This window comes from Phragmites australis, chromosome 1 (assembly GCF_958298935.1).
Source record: "Phragmites australis chromosome 1, lpPhrAust1.1, whole genome shotgun sequence".
NCBI classification, from domain to species: Eukaryota; Viridiplantae; Streptophyta; class Magnoliopsida; order Poales; family Poaceae; genus Phragmites; species Phragmites australis.
Genome location: NC_084921.1, coordinates 3,332,950 through 3,356,243, shown reverse-complemented (window position 1 = coordinate 3,356,243; position 23,294 = coordinate 3,332,950). Strand labels below are relative to the sequence as shown.

The following is a 23,294-nucleotide window of genomic DNA, read 5'->3' as shown; positions in this document are numbered from 1 at the left end:
TAGGAAGCTTTTAAGGCCTTAGGCGCATGGCTGACGCGGCCACGTGCCGTGTCGCACTGCCCGCGGCTAACGTCGCAGTGTCACCCCTAGGCGCCGCACGTGCCCCCACGGTGCGCCTCCTCGGTGGCTTGTGCAACCGTGTCAACACTGCGCCACCATCAACCGGGGAAGGAAGAAGGAGCCGGAGGAGGAAGAGGAAGGGAGAAGGAAGGAGAGGTAAATTTTTTTGGTTATTTATATTTGTAGAAATTTCAGAAAATAGATAGAAATAGTCTAAGAAATTTAGAGTATATTAGAAATTTTAGAAATTAATTTAGAATAGTTTATAAAATTAAGAATAGTTTAGAAATTTTAGAAATTAGTATAGTTGTAGTTAAATATGTAGCATGATTTATGAAATATTTTAGACATTTGTATGTTAGTTTCGAATGAGCATGATAAATTTTAGTAAATATAGTACCAACAAATATTTGAATTAAAGCGTGATGTCGCTAAAGTGTTATGTGATTTAGGAATAATTTTCTAAGAAATGTTAGCAATAATTCTTGGAATGTTCGCGTGATGTTGGTAGGAGTGTAGCGTGATTTTAGAGTAATTAAATGTTAGTAATAATTAAATGATGATTTAGGAATAATTTTAATAATATTAGTAGCAATAAATTTTAGAATATCAAGGAATTAAAATGATTTTGCATCAGGATATCCGAAGGAGTGTTTTTTAGTGTTTATTATGGTGAAGGTACGTTCAACAACGTGACAGTGTGGTAGATTTAAGTAATTTCCAAGGTTTGACTGTTACTCTGAATAACTCAAGTAAAATATGGTGTAATCAAGTGATAGGGATGTTGCATGATGTGTTAGAAATTAGCATATCGGAGGAGCGTCTGTCATACAAAGTTATGTTGCCTAAGTTATTTGTGATTGGGTGAAAGTGGACTTTACGGGAATGTGAAAATACACCTCAGTAGAGGCAATTTGTGATGTTAGGATTGTAATGGGGTTTTGTCCATGTCGTGCTTGCAGAAGCGACAACTTTAGATTATGAAGCATACCCATCACATACTATTGGTGAAATTGTTGTCAATGAGAAGGTGCAGGAGAGTGTGGTACTGGAGGTTCCCCTGTGGACTAGTGCAACGATTGTGGTACATACGATCAGAGAAAAACATAACGATGGGGAAGATAATCAAATCGCAATGCGTGCTAATCAGGGAGAGCAGGACGAGACACTTGTGGATTAGATGAAGGCAGATGACGATGAGTTCTGCAACTTTGTGAACTCAGATATAGGAATTATGGAGGAATGATCAAATTTTGTATTGAAAAGTTAACAGTGGACGATGGACATGAGTCGTCATGGGCATATAATTTGATTGTGGTGACCAAATGCCAAATGTTTTATGGTAAAGTCCATCTGCAGCATGCAATGAAGAGATCATGTTTCTCATAGAAGAGGGAGTTCAAGGTGGTAATTTCCAATCATCGGACATACGACGTGAAATGTTTCGCTGAAGGCTGCACATGATGAGCACATGGATTCTTGCCGAGGTGTGATATTGTATGGTTAGCATCCATTGTTGAGCCGCATACTTGCAACCAAGGTTCAAAAAACTGATGGCAACCAAGCAAAAATCGCGATAACTAACCATCTCGGTCCGGTTCGGTTTCAGAAACCGAACGGTAACCGAATTTAAATTCAAAAAAATTGAAAAAAAATTAAAATAAAAAATTCAAAAAAAACTTTAAAAACTAGATACAATTCTAAGACCTTCTGTGAAAAAAGTTTTCAAAAATAATGTCGTTTGCATCATATTCTACAGGGAGGAAGTTTGAAAAAAATAAAAAAAATTGAAGCGTGCGACTCAGTTATTAACTCATGTTAAGGAAAAGTTTAACGTGCAAACACATATTTTTCTTGTGTAAAACGTATCTTAAGAGGATCTTTAAAATTGATTTCACTTTATTTAGAGTTTTATTAATTTCTGTATGATTTTTACAAAGTTTACAAGTATAAAGTGAATATGTTAAGAAAACAGCACTGTAATTAAATTTTTCATGTCTACTATTATTTTTCCTACGTAAATCATAGTATAAATAAACTAATAAAAGTGGTTTCACTAATTTTTGAGGTGTGATGGGTCAGTTATGAATTAATCTAGTCGCAACATATTTACACAATCTTGCATGTTACAATAACTAATTCATGAGTTGATGTATTTTTAAAAGATATAGTATCATGTATTTTTAAATCGAGAAAACCGAGCAGTTATCGAGTAAACCGAGCGGTTACCGAAGATGCGGAAAATTCGCAAAAAACCGCTCGGTAACCGGTCCAAACCGATCGGTTACCGAATGGCTAAAATCGTGATTTTTTCCGCAAATTTCAAATTTTGCCAAATTAATTTTGTCCAATTTTTTTTGAATTTTCGATCGGTTACCGCGGTAACCGCAACTTTTCGGTTACCTCCAGAGCTCGGTAACCGAGCTCCGGTCGGTAAGCCAAACCTTGCTTGCAACTTGAGTCGATCTCTATGCGCACACAGGAATATGACCAATGATTATGTTGTAAATGTGATATACCCAGAGATTGTGAATAAAACTAGTATGTCCCAGTTTGGATCCCAGTTTGGAGTTATACATGTTATCAATACAAGATTTGGGTACGAGATTTCGTATGACATGGCATAGAGAGTGAAACAGAGGTGTTAGAGAAAGAGTTTTGACACATATAAGGACTCCTACCACAACCTACCGTCATTGCTAGAGGTTATTCAGGGTAGGAACTCAGGCACCTGTATTGCTACTCATGATTTTGTCAATCAGAATGGATATCGAGTTCTTCACCGGGCGTTTTGGTCATTTGGCTGTATGATCGAGACATTCCAATATCGCCGACCATTGATGTGCATGGACGGGACATTCCTCAAAGGCAAATACATGGAGCATATACTCATAGTTGTCGGGGTAGATGGTGAGAACCAGGTTGTGCCTTTGGCTTTTGCATTCATCGAACGTGAGTCTATGGGTAATTGGCTGTGGTTCTTGCAATGGGTTAAGAGATGTGTTGTTGATAACAGATCTAATGTGTGTGCGCTCCACGATCGTCATGCAGGCTTGTCGAGCGCTATCAACACATTGTAGAGTGGTAAAGACAGGGTATTGTCGTGACCAGATTTGTATAGTCGTTGGTGCATGTGGTATCTTAGAGTAAACTTCTACAAACAATTCAAAAACAAGAGGTTGATGGACCTTTTTAAGAAGCTGTGCAAACAGGACCAATGGAGGAAGTTTGATGCTCTGTGGGAAGAGCTGGATAAAATAACTGGTAGACACATGGATGAAGTTTTGAAAAAGCCAGTTTTACCAAGTGAGGAGGAGCCCGAGGGCCTAGAGCCTTTACCACTTGAGCCACAGAGTGTGACTAGAAGAAAGAAGGGTGAAAGGTGGGTTAAGTGTTTCTTGGACTGGATCAGACACGAACCATTGGAGAAATGTACACTCATCATGGACATCGATGGCTCATGTTATGGAATTCTGACAACTAACCTCACCGAGGTTTACAATTGGGTAATGAAAGAGAATAGGTCACTGTTATTGGTGGTAATTACAGAAGGGTCACTTATGAAACACAGTGGTATCTTCGAGAGCGTTACAACAAGGCTGCGCTCTATATGGGCCACCGCAAAGGGTGTACACAGAGAAGATAACGTCTTACATGGAATAGAAGAGCAAGAAGGGCCAATCCCACATGGTTCATGTTGTTGGTAACTGTCAGCACGTGTTCAAGATGATATTGCGTGAGAAGGGCAGACTCGGTATCATAGAGTCGGAGTATTTCGTTTCCCTATACTATCACAAGGAAGCCGTTAAAAGTACATGGGCTGACAAGTTACTTGGGTGGCAGGCGGTAAAGATCCTCATGAGTACACAAAAGGTTGTCATGGCTTTATTGTAGGCTCACATGCTTACCAGTAAGCATTTCAAGTTGAGCCCTTAGTGCTACGCAAGAATTAGAGTTAGTAGCACAAGCATTAGCAATAGGAGACATAGTGGATTGTCCTTAGATAAATTGTTGCAACTAGGACATGATTTTTCTAAATCCACTAAAGACACAATATCTAATTTATCAAGCAAAGAAATATGCTTAAGTTTAAGATCTCCATAAATATTAGATAAAGAACTATAGATTTTTTGAAGTTTTTCATATTTCATATTTAAGGTCTTAAGTTCTTCTATTTTCTTAATGAGGAATTTATCTTACCTCTCAAGGCTTTCCTCGTGGTCTTCTATTATGTGCATGAATTTGATCATTTTAGATATATTATTTTTTCTCAAAAAATTAAACCCGAGCTCATCACTATCACTGGTACTAAAATTAACATTGACATGATTATCCTCACTTACCGCTTTCTTTTTACCTTTTGCCATAAGGCACAATGAAGAATCGGTGTGAGAGGATGAACACCTTAGAGAAGTGGATGCTTCACATTGAAATTAAGTTTAATCCATGCTATAATGTCCATATTGATGACATATATAGCACGTCCTCCTTGATCTTCTTTTAGATAAACATTTTTTCTTAGGTCTTTTTGCCTAAGGTTTGTCTCAAGTAAGCTTCTATTTTCTTCAAAATATTAGTCTCATAAATACTAATAGAAATAGATGCATTACAATGAGGACAATTGACTATATCATCATGATAAATAGATATTTTTTTCATTGGATGATATGCAAGGGTTAACAACACTAGTGGATATGGAATTTTCACTAGTAGTATTGTCAAAGTCCAAATGAAGATTTGGACACTTACTAATCCCACTCACCATATCATTACCTTGTTCGGATTTGTCAGTTGGTAAGGTGAATGACAAAGTAACATCCTCTTGGATAAGGGAGAAAGTCATTTGGTACTCTTCATGATGTAGTGATGAAGTAGAGTATTTCTCAAATAATGTCTTCAGAAGAAGTTCTTCTATATCACATTTGTACTTGTCATATCTTTTTTTAAGAGTAGTTTAAATGAGATGAACGTCTTCAAGTGGTAAGATGGATTCAACCACATCTATACTCAAGTGGCTCGAGCATTGAGATATATATATTTTTCTTCCTCTTCAACTGATAAGAGCTTATCACTAGGAAGAGAAATACTCACATCTACAACTCGTTCTATTTGAGGACCCATGGTCCTAAAATTATGAAGCATGCAAGTACTCCGCTAAATATAATTAGAGCCATCTAATAGGATTGATTCTATATGCACTAATCTATTAGTCGATATCTTTACTCTCTAGGCGGTGAAGCCCTAAAAGAGTGACTTAGCTTTGATACCAATTGAAAGTATAATAATATCGCCTAGAGGGGGTTGAATAGGCGCTTTTACAAAATTCATCCCCTTTTTCCATTGGCCTAAACTTGTAGTAGAAAATAAACTAACGAATTTTTTACAAGTGAAAATCCTAAATATGCTAGGCTCAATTAGTGCACAACGACCCTAAATAAGTGTGGAGGTTACAGTCCTAGGGTGACAAAGATTACTCAAATCTAGCAAAAGATATGCAATAAAACTCAAAAGAAAATCATGAAAACACTGTTCATCTAGATACTGCTGGTTGACCTAGATATTCTGGGTTCAGATTGTACAGAATCCGGAGTTTTCGGGTTGACTTGGATACTCCGGGTTCAGCATAGAAAGAACTTGAAACTGAAATTAAAGTGTGTCTAAAGAGTTCTAGCTCAAACCAAATTAAGTCGTGCATTCCAAGTGATGATTACAGATAGATCCACGGAGTACCTATACTTTATTTCACACGAATAAGTAGATCGAGCAATATGCATAAACATTGAGCAAAAATATAAGAATAAGGAAACAAGTGATAAGACACAAGATTTGTTTCCTAAAGTTTAGACACCTCGTCTAGAGGTTCATACGTCTCTGTTGAGGGGCTCGGTCATACTTGAGCCAGGACTCTCTTAACCATTTTCTTCTCCAAGCTCGATCACATTTGAGCTTAGCTTGTACTTTTGATTTCTTCCCTTCAAAAGGCAAAATCGAAGCCTTCACAAACTTCTCACGGCACACCACAACCTTAGCTGCTCACCGGCGATACCTAGCCGCCTATGAGCTCAAAGCTCCAAGAGTAACAAACGCTTCGTGAACTTCTTGCCGATGAACTCGAGTGCTCAAGACGGGAGATACGCTCACTTACACTCAAGATTGCAATCTCTCAACATAACTCACTTTTCTTCTATAATCACAAACTAAAATAGAGTGGGAAGAAATTATTTTGGATCTAAAAATGTTCTTTTTCGTGCTCTTACAGTAGCAACCAAGAATGAGGGTGAGAGGGTATATATATCGAACCCAAAAACTAGCCGTTACACAACTTTTTATACTGACCCGAAGTATCTGGGCCAACCCGGAGACTCTGGGTTGGCATTAGAATGCATAATCGAGAGCCCTGGCCAGAGTAAAGTCTGAAGACTCCGGCCACCCGAAGTATCCGGGTCAATCGAGAATATCCAGATAAAACACTTTGACCATAACATATCACTTGACTCAGAGCTAAAAACGGAGACTTTGGCCAACCCAGAGTATCCGAGTCAACCTGGAGAGTCCGAGTTCAGCACAGCTGACCCTCTGAAAACGGCGATAACTTTTGATCCCAAAGTCCGATTTTGACGATTTTAGACTCTATAAAAAGCTTATTCAAAGGGCTACAAATCCCAACTGAATTAATGACCACAAACACATTTGATCAAACTAGGAACACTCTGAAACCCAATTCAGACACTTCCACACTTTTCGCACCGGATTCCTAAAGTGAACTCACTTTGGGTTGATTAGAAACTCTTGAGCACTGAGACACGACAATTAGCTCTACGTTGTATTCTTTTTTAATAGTGCGGCATACCTATACTCAAATTCAAATATCAAACTCGTTTGAACCTATTTGAGTCTTTGAATACTTTCAAGTACCACTTCTTTCTTTCAAACCTTGAGGATTATCAACTTCCATATAATCTTCACTACATCTCCTCTTGATTTTTCATATGATTGATGCGAGTCATCCATAGCTTCCCATAGCCTCACACGGTCCATTAGCGCAAAGACTTCACTCGCTCTTCACCATTGCCTTGATCCTTTGACGTCAAGCCATTTGTTTGCCCTTTACCACCGGATGGTCCATCGCAGCCGAGTCTTGCTTGCCCTTCACCGTCTTACCATAGAAAACTATTTTGTGTCCGACATCTTTAATAAATTCACTTTATCATATATGTAGTTCAATCTTATTCTTTCACTCTTGGCACATATGATTTCAATTCAACTTAAGTCTTCTTATGGATCGTAACCCTAACTCACTATTAAGTATGAAAGCATATGTGTTAGTTCATAAAACTCTATTGATAATGGCATACCTTTAATACTTGATCTCTATAAGTAATTTAGGTATTATCATTAATTACCAAAACCACACATAAGAGCTAGATGCACTTTCAAGAGGTCACTGTCACTCAGGTTTGCTTGAGGCTACCACCGCTGCCTTGATCCGCTGGTGTGCGCCGGAAGGAAGAAGTCACTGGTGCTGTGGAGGTGAAGGGAAGGGGAGTCGCAATAGGGAAGTTTGGGAGGAGGAAGGAGGAGTGGGGATGAGGGAGGAGGCGTGGGTGGGTACGACATGGGGTGTGCGGCGGTGGTGCCCAAACGGGCGTGACGACGATGGCCAGACGTCCATGGTGGCGGCAGTGGCCAGGCATCCACGATGGCGGTGGCCAAGCATCCATTGCACCGGCCAGGCGTGCATCCACGACGACGACTAGGTGTGCGTCCACGGTGGCGGCCAAGCTGGCTCGATGTAGAGGTCGGCTCCATGTAGCAGCTCGATGCGAGCCATTTCTTTTTATGTTTTTTTTTGTCACTATTAACAGTCCTCAATCATGGCTTTAGATCCAAACCTGTTACTGGTGTGTGTCATTAGTGATAGATCTAGATTTGTCATTAATGAGTCTACATTAGTGACACGTTTAGAGTAATAGATGTGACACCCATCACTAATAATGGTTATAACTCGTCACTACTGTGAATTTCTAATGTAATGAACACATTATTAAGAGACCAGCGAAGTGAAAAGTTTATCATGATTGGGTCTATGATAGAGAAGAAAATTTTATGAGATCCGATCTCATAGAAAGATCCCTCTTATGTATACCACGTGTTCTTCTCATTTCTCTCAGTTGTACGTACCAGCTATTGGATTAGAATCTCGTAGAGATCTTTCGATAAAAAATATCATAAAATTTCTTTCCTTATAATAGTGAATTTGATGATCTGTTAGATGGAAATGAGGCTTCTCTGTCACCCCAAAGGAATAGCATTGATGGGACCAATATTATTTTCACGAGCAGTGATTCTTAATTCTATTTTTCTAACGGATCACTAACCCAATCTAACCCAAGCAGTGTTTGAGTCGTGTGTCTTCAGTTCCCTAAAAAAAGCTCTAGCTTAGCGATTCTTCCACTCCGTGTCCGGGTCGTATTTGTGCACCTTTCCAGCCTAGCAGTACTCCTCCACGTTGTCCTTGGCCATGCACCGCCTTGGCCCTTGGGTTTGGTGGTGGAGGGAGGGGGCGACGCTGCTACTGCCGACGCCTGGGCTGCCGAAAACTAGAAGTATCCAGAGGAACAGCTGACTCTTACTGGGGGCAAACTGATACAAAACCGGCAGGCAGAGCTAGAGTTTTTTTTTAGTCTTTTTGAGTATTTTAATAACAGAACGTGGACATCTAAATTTTTAAAAACTAGCACTTTTTATCACGCTAAAGTGTTTGGCGTGACTCTCTAACGTAGTCACGTCATATTCATTGCCGTGACCAAAGTGGCCACGCTAGCGGAAATCCCGGCGCCTTTATACGTGGGTTCAACGTGGCAGCCCGAGTCACACCGTGTTTTCAGCGGTTTCAATTGTTCTCTTTCCGCTTCCTCTATTTGAGCGGTGGGGTTGCCGTACTGCTTAAATAGAGAAAACGGAAATAGAACAATTGAAACTGCTGAAAATAATGTTCATCCGAGTCACGCCAGCTACCACGTGAACCCACGTGTAAAGGCTCCGGGGTTTCCGTCAGCGTAGCCACTTTGGTCACGCCAATAAATATGACGTGACTACGTTGAAGAGTCACGCCAGACACTTTGACGTGATAAAAGGGGCTAGTTCCTGAATATTTAGATGCTCACGTGCTGTTATTAAAATATTAGTTTAAAAAAACTAAAATAAAAAAAAGTCACATAGCTACACAAATCTATATCAGGAGTTAATTTTTAAATATATATCCATACCATAACCTATTACGGGTAAGAATTAAAACATACACTCGTCATTCACACGTATCATATAACTACAGACACACTCATATACCCACTACTAACATAAGAGACTGTCGGTGACATGGGAATCAGGGGTCCCCGAGTCTCGATGCCATGATAGCAAAATGACACGTGGTGCCTTCCCGCCCGAGAAAACACAGTTTTAGGAAAGGGCGCTCGGGGTCCATGAACAATGGTCCCTGAGTACCCGGGTTTTTCGAGGACCCGAGAAGACACGGTTCCGGGAGAGGGCGCTCGGGGCCACGAACAGTGGTCCCGGAGTACCCGGAGTTCCCCGATGATCTGAGGAGAGCCAGTTCCGGGAGGAGTGCTCGGGGCCATGAACAGTGGTCCTCGAGTACCCGGAGTTCTCCAAGGACTGAGAAAAGACATATCCGGGAGATGACGCTCGGGGTTATGAACAGTAGTCCCCGAGCATCCAGAGTTCCCCGAGGACCTGAGAAGCCCCTTACTGGTGGACCCCACAAGGGCTCAGCAATGAGGTGTCAATTGGTGAGAGGCCCGAAACTGCATTTAAGAAGGAGCGTGGCTTGTCATTTCCAACCACTCCCCCCACGTCTGTCGTACTGAGTACGTCAGTCCCTACCACTACCTAGCAGGGAGGCGTGAGGGCATTTAATGTGACGGGTCCCATCGCACGTCACCCTGTGCGGCTGGGAGATGCCGTCACTGGGCTTTGAGGCTTATCGCCTGCCCCCCTGCTGTGTCAGACCCGCTCTGACCGAGCGGGCATGCGGGGTGGTTCGGCGGCTGCCCGTGGGCTCCCCTCCTGCAACTGCTAAAGCCGAGCGTAATGGGCGACAAGACCGGCCGGGGACGTACTTTTCAACCCCTGTAATGTCGAGCTGCAGCCCATAATAGTTGCTTTTCATTTATGGCTCATAGGGACTCGTACCCTCCTTTCTGGGCACGCCAAGCCTCCCCCAATAGGATAAAAGGGGGTGCACCTAGGAGAAGAACAGGCTCAAGCATGCTTTAGAAGTTCAGAGAAGTTCGGACGAGTTGAAGTACAAGCTTTGACGGATCGAAGAAGAAGACGCTTTAGACTTAGAAAAAAACCTTGTAACACGAGAGATCCAGAGAAAGACATTATTAGAGTATTAATAGCATACATACAGAAGTAGGGTATTACGCTCGTGCGGCCCGAACTTGTCTAAAATCCCTCGAGCATTTACTCCCACTAGCATCCGATCATCCGTCCCGCCTACGTCTTATATACTTGCATTAAATCCGCGTACGAGGTAGATTCAGAATCATCCATCCGACCGAATCTCAAAGGGGGTCTTTCAGGATCCCCGCTTGAGGAGTTCATACTCCGATAGAGACCTTTTATATTTTGGTGAAAAAAGAATCGCTGTAAGCTGGTGCGTCTCCGGTGATCAACTATTTAGATATTATGCCTCTGATAGTACTTATGTTTAGATAATAGCAAAAAAACGAAGACAAGGAATGACACAGAAATAAAACAAAGTAGAAGTATTTAAACACAACTAATAGACTATATAAATATTTGGTACACATGTTCGGTGCTTAAAGCAGGCACACGGATAAAACAAGCCCGTGTAAGCTTTTTTTTATACCACGTATACATGTTTATTAGGTTTAAATACAAATTCACACCCAAACGCATAAATGAACAAATAATAAAAGCCAAACCCACCCCTATAGCTCTGACCTCCGTGAAGCTGCTTTTTTTTTAGGGACGAGATCCTGCTTTTCCAACACATGCTATGATCTCTCCATCAACCCACTGTGCTCCCCGATTCCTGGGCCCGTATTCAAAAGTCGAAGCCCCACTCTGGGCCCACGTTCCCTGGTGCCGCCGCGGCTGCGACCGGACGGCTTCAACTCGGAGTCGCTTTCCCCAACCCCACCACGCCATACCTCCAGCCTTCAATGGAAGCCAGCCCAGTAATCCCATTCCCGTTCACTCTCTGCTAAACTATACCTCTCAATGACAGGTGGGACACGACAACTTCCAACCCCGCAATCCAGTGAGAAAGGCTAAGCCACCGCTTGTCGTGTCGGTTTCTCTCCGAGCGGATGTACTCCTACTCCTACTCCCTTGCAAACGACAAGCCATCCCTGTGGCCACGCGTGTACCGGTTGTTTCTGCAACTGACATGTGGTACCCACGGATGGCATGAGGAAATGCGCATCGCCCAAAAGAACACGGCCGCGTCTGGTCCACCCCAAGTCACCGCGATCGGACCCCACATTCTCTCGGCCCCACGTGTCGGCGTGAGGGTGGAGGGACCGCGTGTCTTGCTGGGTGTGCGTTCCGGGGGCGAGTCATGGTACCAATTATTAAAGACCCCGCTTCTCTTTGGAGCCCTTTCGCCCCTGGGAGGAAAAAAACAAAAGGGCAGGACGCGAAAGCTCCTCTCCAGTTTCTAGGCGACGGCTGCGAAGGGGGAAGCGGCGAGGAGAGAGGGAGGGAGGGAGGGAGGAGAGAGACGACGGGGGAGCACGAAACCCTAATCCCGAGGCAGCCCGCCTCTCCGATCGCCTGCTCTCCTCCGACGTGAGTTCTCTACCCGCTCCCATCTCCGATCGCAAACCCCCACTCGCCTCGCTCTAGAGCTTTCTGATCGTCGCAATGTGGGGTCTGGGGGGGCATTCGAGCGCCATTTTTCGGAGTTTTTTGGTCGGTTTTACCTGCGGGTTTGTAGTTTTTGAACAGGATGCGGTGGGGGACTGCTCTAGGGCTTTGTGTTGCCGAGGGTTTTGGTGTTAATTTGGTGGGGGGTTTTTCGGTGGTTTTGGGTGTGCTTTGCTGGTGGAAGCAGGGGTTGAGAGTGATCGCTCGTGGGGTTTGATCGCGGTGAAATGTGGAATGTTGCGATGGTTTTTGGTAAGTTGATTGATTATTTGGGCCTACTACGGGGGTCGGTTTTGGTTTAAAAGTTTAAAGTTCTGTATATACAGGCGCCTCTGAAGTAAATCCGCTATGTTTTCGCTTGACCCACAATCTGATGCGCAGAAAATAAAAATTGCTTCATCTTCATTTATGTGGGCCTTTGGTATTTTGAGGTGGGGTTTTAGTGGGAAAGATCACGAGGTCGCTGTACTATTCCTTTTTACCCGAGGGTTTTGAGGCGGAATAATGCCAACTGGTTTGATTGGTCAAGTATCAGAGTAGTTTTTTTGTTATTAAACTTGCATTATCATCTGGATAATAGAGCATTAGATTTTAGAGTTCCGTTTTAGGTGTATTTTTGCTGCATGCACCTCTCAAAGTTGCAGATTTGCATGTGGACCCTGAATTGTTGGGAAGAGATAAGCACGCTGCAGTTTTTGTCAGTGCAATTTAATGGTAATGCGTAGTTCTGAAACTTAATGAGCTGTATAGGAGAGAGGGAAGCAAGTTGCAACACAATTAGTCAAAGACTCGATACTAATGCATTTGGACTATGATTTGTACCCAGATGCACGATGATGATGTAGCCTGGTGCATCTTTCCTTTAGGTTTCTGGAGTTCAGGAATTGATAAGGTTGCGATGCTACTGACAGGCGAAAGCCCTATCAAGTATCATCAAATATTCTTCTGTTGTGAGCTAAGAAAGAGATATGGATGTATAGCAGCAGTTATTTCTTTCACATAGCCGGAATTATTGAAAACTTTTGTAGAGTTGGTTTGGTGCAAAATTCTATTAATGTGATGATGAATATGTTAGAGTCTAGTGTCTAGGCAAGACTTGCTGATTCTAACCGTGCAACTCTTGCTAACTTCCCTCTGTTCTAGACTAGATATTTTGTGTTGGACAAACCATTTCATGCAGTGTACAAGTGGCCAATAGGTAAATAAATCCAATCATTTGGCCAAGTGAGGCAAGCTATCCAGACCCCAGAGCTAGTATGGCTCCTGGGCTTTCACGTACTAAATGTGCTAATGTGGTATAAAACTTACTCATAGAATATTTTGATATGAATATGGATGGAAAAGAGCACTCTTCTTGGTGGAACTGAGAGTTTATTGCCATGTAGAAGTTATGCTGAGCTTTTCTAACTAGTCTCCATAAAGTTGTATTATCGTATTCTTTGGTTAAATTTTGCATATTTTAAATGATACTTTTTATAGGGGATACTCACATGCTTATTCACCAAAGTTTATATACCTTATACATTCTTTATATTTCAGAATTTTGTTGTCTCATAGACTCCTGAGCATTAAAGGCTTATCATTATATGGATATAAGTGTGTGCTGTTTTCTGTTCACAATGCTTTTTCCATACCTGAAAGAATGCCGAAAATGCCTTACTGTTGAAATGATTTATGCATTGCTATTTCAATTGATTAACATTTCTTTCAGTGACGGTGACTATTTTGTGTTGGTGCATTTCTCTAACTTAGTGGTCTCAATCTTTTATCTTAGCGGTGTCATTGTTTAGATAAACAATGTGCTGGAACTGTACATTTTTGTACTGTGCTCCTTTTCCATTTTCAGGTTTCCTGCTGCTTTAAGTATTGAGTAGAGTCACCATGAGCGCCCGAACTAAAGAAAAATGTCCACTTTGCTTGGAGGCGATGGATTTGACAGATAAACAACTGAAGCCTTGTAAATGTGGATATGAGGTGAAAATCCATAACTTCAGAACCATTTTGGTGTACATACAATTCACTTCTTATTTTTTTCCACTGGTTTTCATTCTTTATTTAGATTTATTTAATATCTTCTGATTGAGTCTTCCCAATAATCCTAAAAGCACATTTATTGGATATTATTCTATTTATTTATCATGCTAAAAAGATGAGTTGCAATTACCTGTAATTTTGTGTCGTCCTTATGATCAGTGAAGTTTATTTTATTTTTTTAAAAATGAAAGGGCACGGGAGGTCAATGTTGCCCACGGTTAGTAAATAATGCGATTCTAGTAATTCAGAATTTCTACTAGAAGTGACGACCCCTGCTACAGTTGGGGTTGACGGTCCCAGGCTTTTCTCGGTAATTAGGATCATTAAAAGGTCCTTTCCTTCAAACAAGGTTTTTAATCCATCTCCCCACGTAGGACAATAAGGGGAAGTAGAGATATTCCGATTTGATGAAGAACTGGAAGTCACCTGGAACAATCAGTGAGCTAAGGGGTTTCCTAGGTTTGACAAATGCAGTATGTTTCAGAATTCAACAGTTATAGTCTAAACATCAGCTGTAGCATTACAAAAAAATTTCCAGTCTCCTATTTTAGATAACAGGACCAGTCTGCTGAAGTAAATTAAATGCTTGTTCTATGTCTTACCTTCAAGATTCAATGTATTTTTATTAGTCATAGGATTAGTTAAATATGCATATCAGGCTCAGCTCAAAGTCTCAATCATGTATTTTCTTGTGGGCTTTCTGTAAATTGTCATGTTTTATAACCTATCCTTTTCTTGGTAGATATGTTTGTGGTGTTGGCATCATATAATGGAAATGGATTTGAAGGACGAATCTGGCGGGAGATGCCCTGGATGCCGTTCTGTCTATAACAAGGATAGGATCCTGGGGACAAGCGTCAGCAACCAAATGCACGTGCTTAATCACTAAAATGCATCATCATTTTTTCATTAAGTGTCCACTTCCTTGCTAGATTTCCCTTTTTTTTATTTTTTTCGAAATACTATTTTATGAGTCTTCTTAACTAAAATTCAATAATAATTGCTTGACTTGAATTTTACCTTCCTTTTTCCCCCAATGCCAGTTTAAAGGAACTTTGTGCCAATACATCAAACTATCAAAAAGAACAAACCAAATCTCATAAGCAGAAATCTGCAAAAGTTCAGTTGGGACTGGCAGAAGAACCAAAAGATCCAAATAGTATTCGTGTGATTCAGCGGAAGCTTGTTTATATTGTTGGGATGCCTTCTGAGTTCGCCAGTGAAAAGGTATAAATTTTGCACTATAAGATTGTGAACATTTATCATCATGATTAAGTGTTTTTCTGCAAGATCTTTTGACGCACATGGGATAAATGCTAACTGTATGCTATTTATGCAGGTGCTGAGACAGAAGAATTTTCTCGGGCAATATGGAAAAATGAAAAACATTATTATTGATAATATTGGAGCTAACCAACAGATTCCTGACTCTGGCCGTGTGTAAGTCATTTGGATAGTAGAAAGTTCAAATCAGAAATATGGTCCTGTAGCAGGGAAAACTTGTCTAATAGGAACAACTATTAAATAGATGGCATTTTTGCACATTAAATCACGTCTATGCAGCTAATCTGCAGCAAAAGTTGCAGACACCTTTCAAACCTTAATCATTCCAAATTTGCTTGCATGCCCTTCCTCCTAGCAACATGGGCAATCCACATTTGTCTTGACATTGGATATCATTCGGTAGCAGAGATTGCTGTTCTAATTTTAATTAGTTATACTGGTGTTCTTACTAGATACATTTTCTCTCGAACAGCACTTATTCTTAGCAAACTTAATTGTTTGTATTATGTTTGGGTTTAGATAGTTGTTTGTTGAATAATTCTTTGCTTGCATTCCTTTAGATATGTTACATTCTCAAGGGAAGAGGAGGCTGTACGATGCATACAGGCGGTTAATGGTTTCATCTTGCATGGTAGACCTTTAAAGTAAGTTGGCTCTAAATGCGCTGCAATTTGACTTAAAGAAAACACCATCCATCTTGTGACCATCCATCTTGTGATTTGTTTTATCGTATTTGTATTGCTTACTTTTATATGCTGATCACGTAGAGCAACCTTCGGTGTCACAAGATATTGTCATGTATGGCTAAGCAATAAGGTATGTGTTATATATTCAATTCCAAGCCTTAACTTTTACTTCCCTGCAACTGCTGCTCCTTTCCTTTCTGATAATTGGCTGTGTCCTTACTCAGGATTGCCGAAAGCCAAACTGTTCATATGTGCATAATAAAGCCCCAGCAGAAGATATTTGTAGCAAAGATGATGTTTCTGTGGTGTGTGCAAGGTACATTTTGATACTGCCATTTTATTATGTACTAGTCAATGTGGAAATTAAGTGAAAAACAATGTAATTATCAAAACAGCAGTTAGAAGAGGGTTTGATTGATTACAATAAACAGCTGAGCTACCAGTGGTATTTGAGGAATGATTATTGCAATAATTACTGGCAGGACATCGAATAAACCTGAGCCATTGGATTCAACAGTGGAGGATTTAGATTGTTTTGTGTACACATTCAGTGGACATGTCAACCCCTTTTTTGGATTCATATTTGACACTGATTAGTGGTGAATGCTCAGCATGAATAAATTGGAACAATCAACTTTATTCATTGGGCATCTGAAGATTCTAATATCTTAAATGATGCACTGTTGTTTTTTAATCACATGCCAATGCACACTTTTATCTCAAAGGCCCTGAGCTCAAACTAAATCAAGACAAATAAAAGAGTATAAGTCCTCTAATCGTTCGATGTTAACCCTGTGGTTCTTGCATTACCTGGTTTTATCTGCATGCTTGTTAGGTTGCAGGCTTGCACAGCACTTGTCATATCACATGCCCGCCATGTTTCTACAACACATTGAACTTACATAACCTCTTTTAACTTAGTCATATTTGTTTATTTTCCATTTGTATTGTAGCCCCTTGAACCCTGGGGCCAACTGAGTATAAAGATGAGTAGATGACCAGCTGAGCAAATAGAAGATTTGTCTGTTTCATAACTGTTGTTAAATCAGATTTAGGGGGTTTGTGTTGCCTTGATGGTTCCTGTCTTCCTAATGCTGCAGTTAGCATGTACAGGCACCTATACATGCACCTAAGTCTACTTCAAGTCTACCATGTAGCGTAATTAGCTGAACCTACTTTTTAGAAGAGGACATTGAGTGCTAACTCATATTTAGATTCGATGTTGTCATGTTCCATTTTCATTGTTAAACGGGAGGGTGCATAGATAGTATTTTCAGGCACCCTAGGGTCACATGGTAGATTACTTTATGCATGCCGTTCTCGTATATTTCTTTAAATTTCCTTTGTTTCTTTTTGGAGATAAGGCTTGAGCATTTGATGGGAATCGATACGAAGGGCCTCCAACACCGTTCAGGAAGTACTTTACCCCCACCAAGTGACTGCAATTCAAGAACGACAATTTGTAGTGAAATCTCCAAAGATGTGAGGATTTTATTTAGTTTGAATCACTTAATTAATTTATTTTGTTGATATGCTTGTGAACACTCTTACTTTATGATACTTCTGCAAGGTGGGGGGGGGGGGGATGCGGCTTTTATAGCTTGCTTGTATCACTTGCCCATCATTGTACTAACTGAGTCCTTTTATGCAAAGATTTGCACGAATGGTAACAGATTACTACCCAATGGCGCTAACAAGAATCCTGGTTTACTTCCAGCCACCACTCCATGGTAAATGCTTTTGTTTGCTAGGGCCAGATCCTGATGTATATTAACCTTCAGTCCTTTACTGACGACCACCTTTTTTTGGTGTGTTGCAGGGACTCAAGTCTTTCTTTTGACAGTCCATCATCTATGGCAAATGTGATTCTTCATCAACGGAATGACCATGAGAGCATACATAATAATCAGCAAAAATTGTCTGATCCCAATTCTCAAAAATTGCCACCACTTGGAGGGCTTGATTGTTCAAGTGAAATGACTACCTCAGTAAAGCATATGCATCATTCTTCTGGACCTATCGAGGGCACCTTGTTGCAGAGCACATCGAATATAAATTTAGTTTCACAAGGACCAAAGGGGCACCTCAATGAGCAGTTGGCCTCTAATAATGATAAATCTCAAGCATCTGCACAATTAGGAAATGGCACTTCAAATTCCAAACAAATGACCTCAGCAGAAAATGGAACATCTGATACTTCATGGCAAAAGCCACAGTATGTTAGTGTTGTTTCACAAGGACAAGGTGGATCAGGTCGGCGTTTTACTGTACTTACCAGGCAGATGGCTTCCACTGATACTAGGTCTAAAGCGACAGGACAAGTTGGTAAGGGCACTCCGAATTCCACAAAACTTACTTTGGTAAAAAATGAGCACAGCGACTGCATTATTATTCCTAGAAGTCAGAATGTGAATCTAGTTTCCCAGAGACCAGAACGACCTTTGCATCTGTTGGCTTCAGCAAGTGTTAAATCTCACGCAGGAGCAGAGAAAAAGAACGAATGCTCAGATATCAGTGAAAAGCTAGTCCCAGGAAATCATAAGCAGCTTTCGGGGAGCAGTGTGTCATACAGTTCAACTGCAGTGCAGAGTATGAGTGGCAGACCTATGCTCAGTACTCTTTTTACGTCTGATGCCAAATCTCAAGCATCAGCTGGACCACACAATCTTTCAGATTCGGACAGGAAGTTTGCATCACAAAATCAATTGCATCTGGTAAATCAACAAAACACACATGTTTCTAATACAGGTATAGCAGGAGCAAGTCTCTGCTGTAGCATACTCAATAATCAGGTAGCTTCCACTGATGGTAAACGTCGAAATTCAGCACAAGGAGGGCACCACTGCACCTATACCAGGGAAATAACTCTGTCAGGTGATATAGTTTCATCTCAGTGTACAGATAGCATTATGTCATCAAGACCACTCGGTGTAGTATCATCCACTGATATAGCGGCACCAGATAGAGAAGGAAGAAAGAGACAAGTTTGCCCTCCTGGATTTGAGGTGCTTCACCACTCTTCTGACTCAGGCAAGTTCGTATCAGTGAGCTCCCCAACTTACTCTGAACCGTGCTCCACATCTGATGCCCTGGTACTAGATTCTTGTGGTATTACTGATCAACACCACATCATTAGCTTGGTTTCAAATTGCCTGATTGATGATGGAGATGTCACACAAAATAAAAATGTGAGCATTTCTTCTCCACTCAGTTCAACTGATACCATCCGGATGTGCCCACAGATTCTAGGCACCTTCTCCGGTTCGTCAAATCACCCTCAATTATCACATTATCCTAGTGGCTTGTTGCGATGCACATTTCCTTCTCTATGCACATCATATCAGAAGCCTGAATATCTGGATGGAATCACCGGTAGCTATGTGTCCACTGGGGGATATGATGCATTTTGCCAAGGCACAACATCAGGCATGAAAGCTGGTATGGTAGGCACATGGGTCCAACAGCCTCCGCCAAGTCCTCATCACGGCTGGACTACTGGAAACGCAGATTCCGGAATGAATTGCCCACAGGTCAACATTTCATACCCCAGTTACACCCTGTTCTAGCACCTGGACGAGGTCTGCTTTCCAGCCCCTGACAACAAACATGTACAAGTAATATGCACGCCTTTTAACCTAGATGGCTAATGGTGGATGGTAGTGACATTGGGGTCAAGAATGCTTCGTGTTTCTGCTCAAGCTTGTAAAGATCAAACATGGAGCTTCATGTAGAAAGATTGTGTTGGATGATCCTTCAGTGACCATTTGGTGAATAACCATTGTTCATTTGTAGTACTGCCAATGGTGTAAATGTCCCCGCATTTTGTCATTTTCTTCTGCATTTGCTTACGATCGATCGTGGCTCTGATCGTTCTCGTTATTTGCAACCATCCTCGCGTATTTCGTAGCAGCAAACTGATCTCATCTCATTTCTTTCCCTTTTTGAGTTTTGTCTCCCCACCCTACACAGGATGTTCCATGCCGATCGGTGATGATGATATTGTGATGGAATTTATTCGTCCATGAGCAAAGAATGTGAGTCGTTGCTTTGCTTTCACGATCACAAGATCCCCTTGGGAGGGAGAGGGACAACTGCATTGCAGCAAACCCCTTCGCCAGAAAGTAAAGTGATGCTTGCCTTTAATCTATTACATGCCTTTAGATTCTTTAGGTTGGTCAACCAGGCCATGGCCCTTCATCATGGCCTTTTCGCAGCCAGTTGATTGCAAAAGAGAGCAAGCAGTTGGCAACAATATTGCTGTTGGTCCATTGAAGCGAGAGGCAATGCAGTTCCACTAGTAGCATACAAAACAAAAGCATCAACAACAGCTTCTGCTCTGCTCTGCTGCCCAAACCTTTGATTAAGGTAATCAATCATGTCGACGCCTCCAATAATCATGTCGATTCCTCTACTGAAAATCGAAAATATTAAGATCCTGTACTACATGCAGACCTGCATCCAAGCCAAATGTGCCATAATGCAACAAAAAGAGTACAGTAGTACAAGTGTTGCCAAAGATATGGACCAAACCTGTTCAAATCCTGCTGCATATCAATTCCTATTGTTTGTCAAGGGGGCCTTTGAAATCAAGGAAACTATGGCATGGCCAAGGCTACATCGCTTCTGACGCAAATTAAAGCCCAGAAAGATAGTAGCAATCCCATGCTATGCTTTCTTCTCCCAACTTGATTTGTTAGCTCGGAAAATGGAAGTTTCTGGGATGGCTCTCTCTTCTCTTCCCTTCTCTTCTAGGGCGCTTGCATGCTGTTTTGTGACACAGGCCAGCAAGATTAGAGGATTCATATTAAAAGTTATTGCCTCCTTTCAAAGTAATCGTATTTCTTTTCGTTCTTTTTGGTAGAAGGTCGTCTCGTATCACGCATATGTATAGCTGTTGAATCAAAAGGAGGGAAGGAAGTCTTGCACACTAGTGCGATGACCAACTTGATCAAATTCTGACCATGGTAAATTTTGGCGCAAATCGCGGAGCAAAATTTAGCACAGACCAAACAATTAAACAACGACTTCCTCATCTCATCTGCCTTGGATTACACGGTGCTGGTACTTGGCACTATCCAAGTATTCGTCTCTTTTTTTCATCTCCTCCAATAGGTGAATGAAACAGTTCTTTATTACGCAAGAAATTATCGCTGTCTCTCTAATCAGGCACCCGAATAAAAGCAAATGACATGTTAATTTGTCCCAATCGGCTGGGCATTCGATCATGCAGAGACGCACATTCCTCCGTGAGACCAAATTCGCTCTCAGTTTGCTGAGAACAAAATCGCATGAGAACGAGAAGAAGTGGCCAAGAATCGGTCCTATTCCGTCCAAGACGGGACATTAGTTTTGACACTTAGACTATCTCTAACCATATTTTCTTCATTTTATTTCCTTCTCGATTTCTTTCTCCGTTCTCATTCCCTTTATTTTCTCTCATCTCCAACAGCTTCCTTTCGAGGGGAATCACGGAAGAAAAGGGGAGAGAATCCCGTCCTGAAGGGAATGATCCTAAAAATCTCTTCGTGACGGGAACGGTGAAGAGAAACCGTTTGGGCGTTGAAGGGAACGAAATCCCTTCACGACAGGATTTTCGCCCGCGACGGGAATCCCTTGGGCATAGTCTAATGAGTTTCAGATTCCAGCAGGCAGTAGCTTACCGTCTGTGCATTTGAGAAGTAAATTTTATAAAACTCTGTCCAGAAAGACTCTCGTGAGAATTCATTCATACCATCCATCTCGTGATCTAATGACTGGCTTAAAGAGAAGGGAGAGTGAGTAGACACGTGTCATTATAGAAGAGAGGGTATTTTGTAAGATCGAGTTATATAAAATTTGCTTATGTGTGTTTGCCCCTTTGTTTGCATAAACTAGTGCAAATGCTAATCCAACCCAAGCTTTTCCACTCGTGTCCAAATTTGGTTTAACAAACTTTACCAAATGAGAGAGGTGTACGGTTATATTTAGTATTTTTGCCCACTCTTGCTCATTAGTCTTGCTTGATAAGATTAAACAAGACAAATCTTGCTAGAGAAGGAGAGCCTCTAAAAGAGGAGGGTCAATTTGGCTCTCTCACAAAAGCAAGAAAATCTTTGTTTAACTTGTCTAAATTCAAACCAAACAAATGAACTAAACATATTTATTTGTCCTCTAGCCTTGCTAGGCAAAGCTACGCAAAGATGAAAAAAATGAACCAAACATAGAAGTAGTCATGCAATGTTGCTTAACATTATGACACGTCAAGAAGGATTCAATTGGAGAGCACCACAAGTGTCACGACTCAATCCAGCATGACTGCTTCAAATTTCTTTATTCTTGGTCGTCAGATGAAGTTTGTTTTGAGTCTAAAGATTGGCACCCAGTAACTTTTCATTGTGTAGTCAAATATACATAATTATTTGGCCTCTTGGATGTAAGTTACTCCTATATTTAAATGGTTGGTCACGCCTAAATTCAGATTAGATATATTTGAGAGTTTTTATTTTTCTTTATTTTTATATGTTTTTTAAAATGAATCGGTAGAAGAGTTGTCTGTTATGTTAATAAGAGTAAATTTATATCTGAAGGAAAAACATATAAAAAACTAAAAAAAAATACTCTAACAACCTTTTACATGTATCTTTTTTTTCTATTTAGTTATGCGTGCTCATCAGACTATACTTATATCCAACATTTTATGTTTTGTTAGAATCCATCTTTTGATATGATGGTGGAACCAAGTAAAACTTCTGATACTTACTATTTATACATACACAAGTGCTATTAATAATATTATTAGTATGTGTGTAATAGAAACACACTTATAAATACGTATATAATAGGAACACACTTATAAATACGTATGTAATAGGAGTGGTGTGTGAATATGCATCTTGTAATAAAAAAAATTTCTCGTGTTGTAATAAGAAAGCAGGCACGGTAGCTGAGAGTACAATCTGACCCAAGCAACCTGATCAACCACTTCACGGGTCAGGGTCCGTATCGTTCAGTACTAGTGCTGTTACGCACGTGCTTCACACCTCCCAGTGCATAGACCGCGTCCACGAAGGCACGAGCTACCCCTCCCAGAAATTCTACTGTATAATCGTTAAACAAACCAACAAAAACCTATTAGAAGTTAGTACAAAATTTCGATAAAAATATGATAGTGTAGTAACGTCTTATAAATTTTGTGTTTAAGTAATAACTTATATAAAGTATATAAGTTTTTGTTTGAACTTAAATTTTATAAGATGATAGACTACAGTATTCTCTACGCTATTATATTTTTGTTGAATTTTTTTACAATTTATAGCATGGATTTTAATTGAT

At 40.8% G+C, this 23,294-nt stretch overlaps 1 protein-coding gene across 1 annotated transcript; it reads left to right on the top strand.

The window, feature by feature from the left end:
• The first annotated feature begins 11,722 nt into the window (after nucleotides 1–11,722).
• Nucleotides 11,723–19,735, top strand: LOC133918945 (uncharacterized). The gene is made up of 11 exons (XM_062363137.1): nucleotides 11,723–11,901; nucleotides 13,826–13,953; nucleotides 14,756–14,883; nucleotides 15,057–15,240; nucleotides 15,353–15,453; nucleotides 15,858–15,941; nucleotides 16,065–16,113; nucleotides 16,208–16,299; nucleotides 17,348–17,465; nucleotides 17,637–17,713; nucleotides 17,803–19,735. Exons 2-11 carry the CDS (start codon nucleotides 13,861–13,863, stop codon nucleotides 19,547–19,549), a joined length of 2,673 nt encoding a protein of 890 aa, XP_062219121.1. The 5' UTR covers nucleotides 11,723–11,901; nucleotides 13,826–13,860; the 3' UTR covers nucleotides 19,550–19,735.
• The last annotated feature ends 3,559 nt before the right edge of the window (nucleotides 19,736–23,294 follow it).

Coding starts and splice junctions, on each gene's coding strand:
- LOC133918945 (XM_062363137.1), top strand. CDS start 13,861: ATGAGCGCCCGAACTAAAGAAAAATGTCCACTTTGCTTGGAGGCGATG. Junction 15,454..15,857: donor ATTCCTGACTCTGGCCGTGT/GTAAGTCATTTG, acceptor GCATTCCTTTAG/ATATGTTACATTCTCAAGGG. Junction 15,942..16,064: donor TTGCATGGTAGACCTTTAAA/GTAAGTTGGCTC, acceptor CTGATCACGTAG/AGCAACCTTCGGTGTCACAA.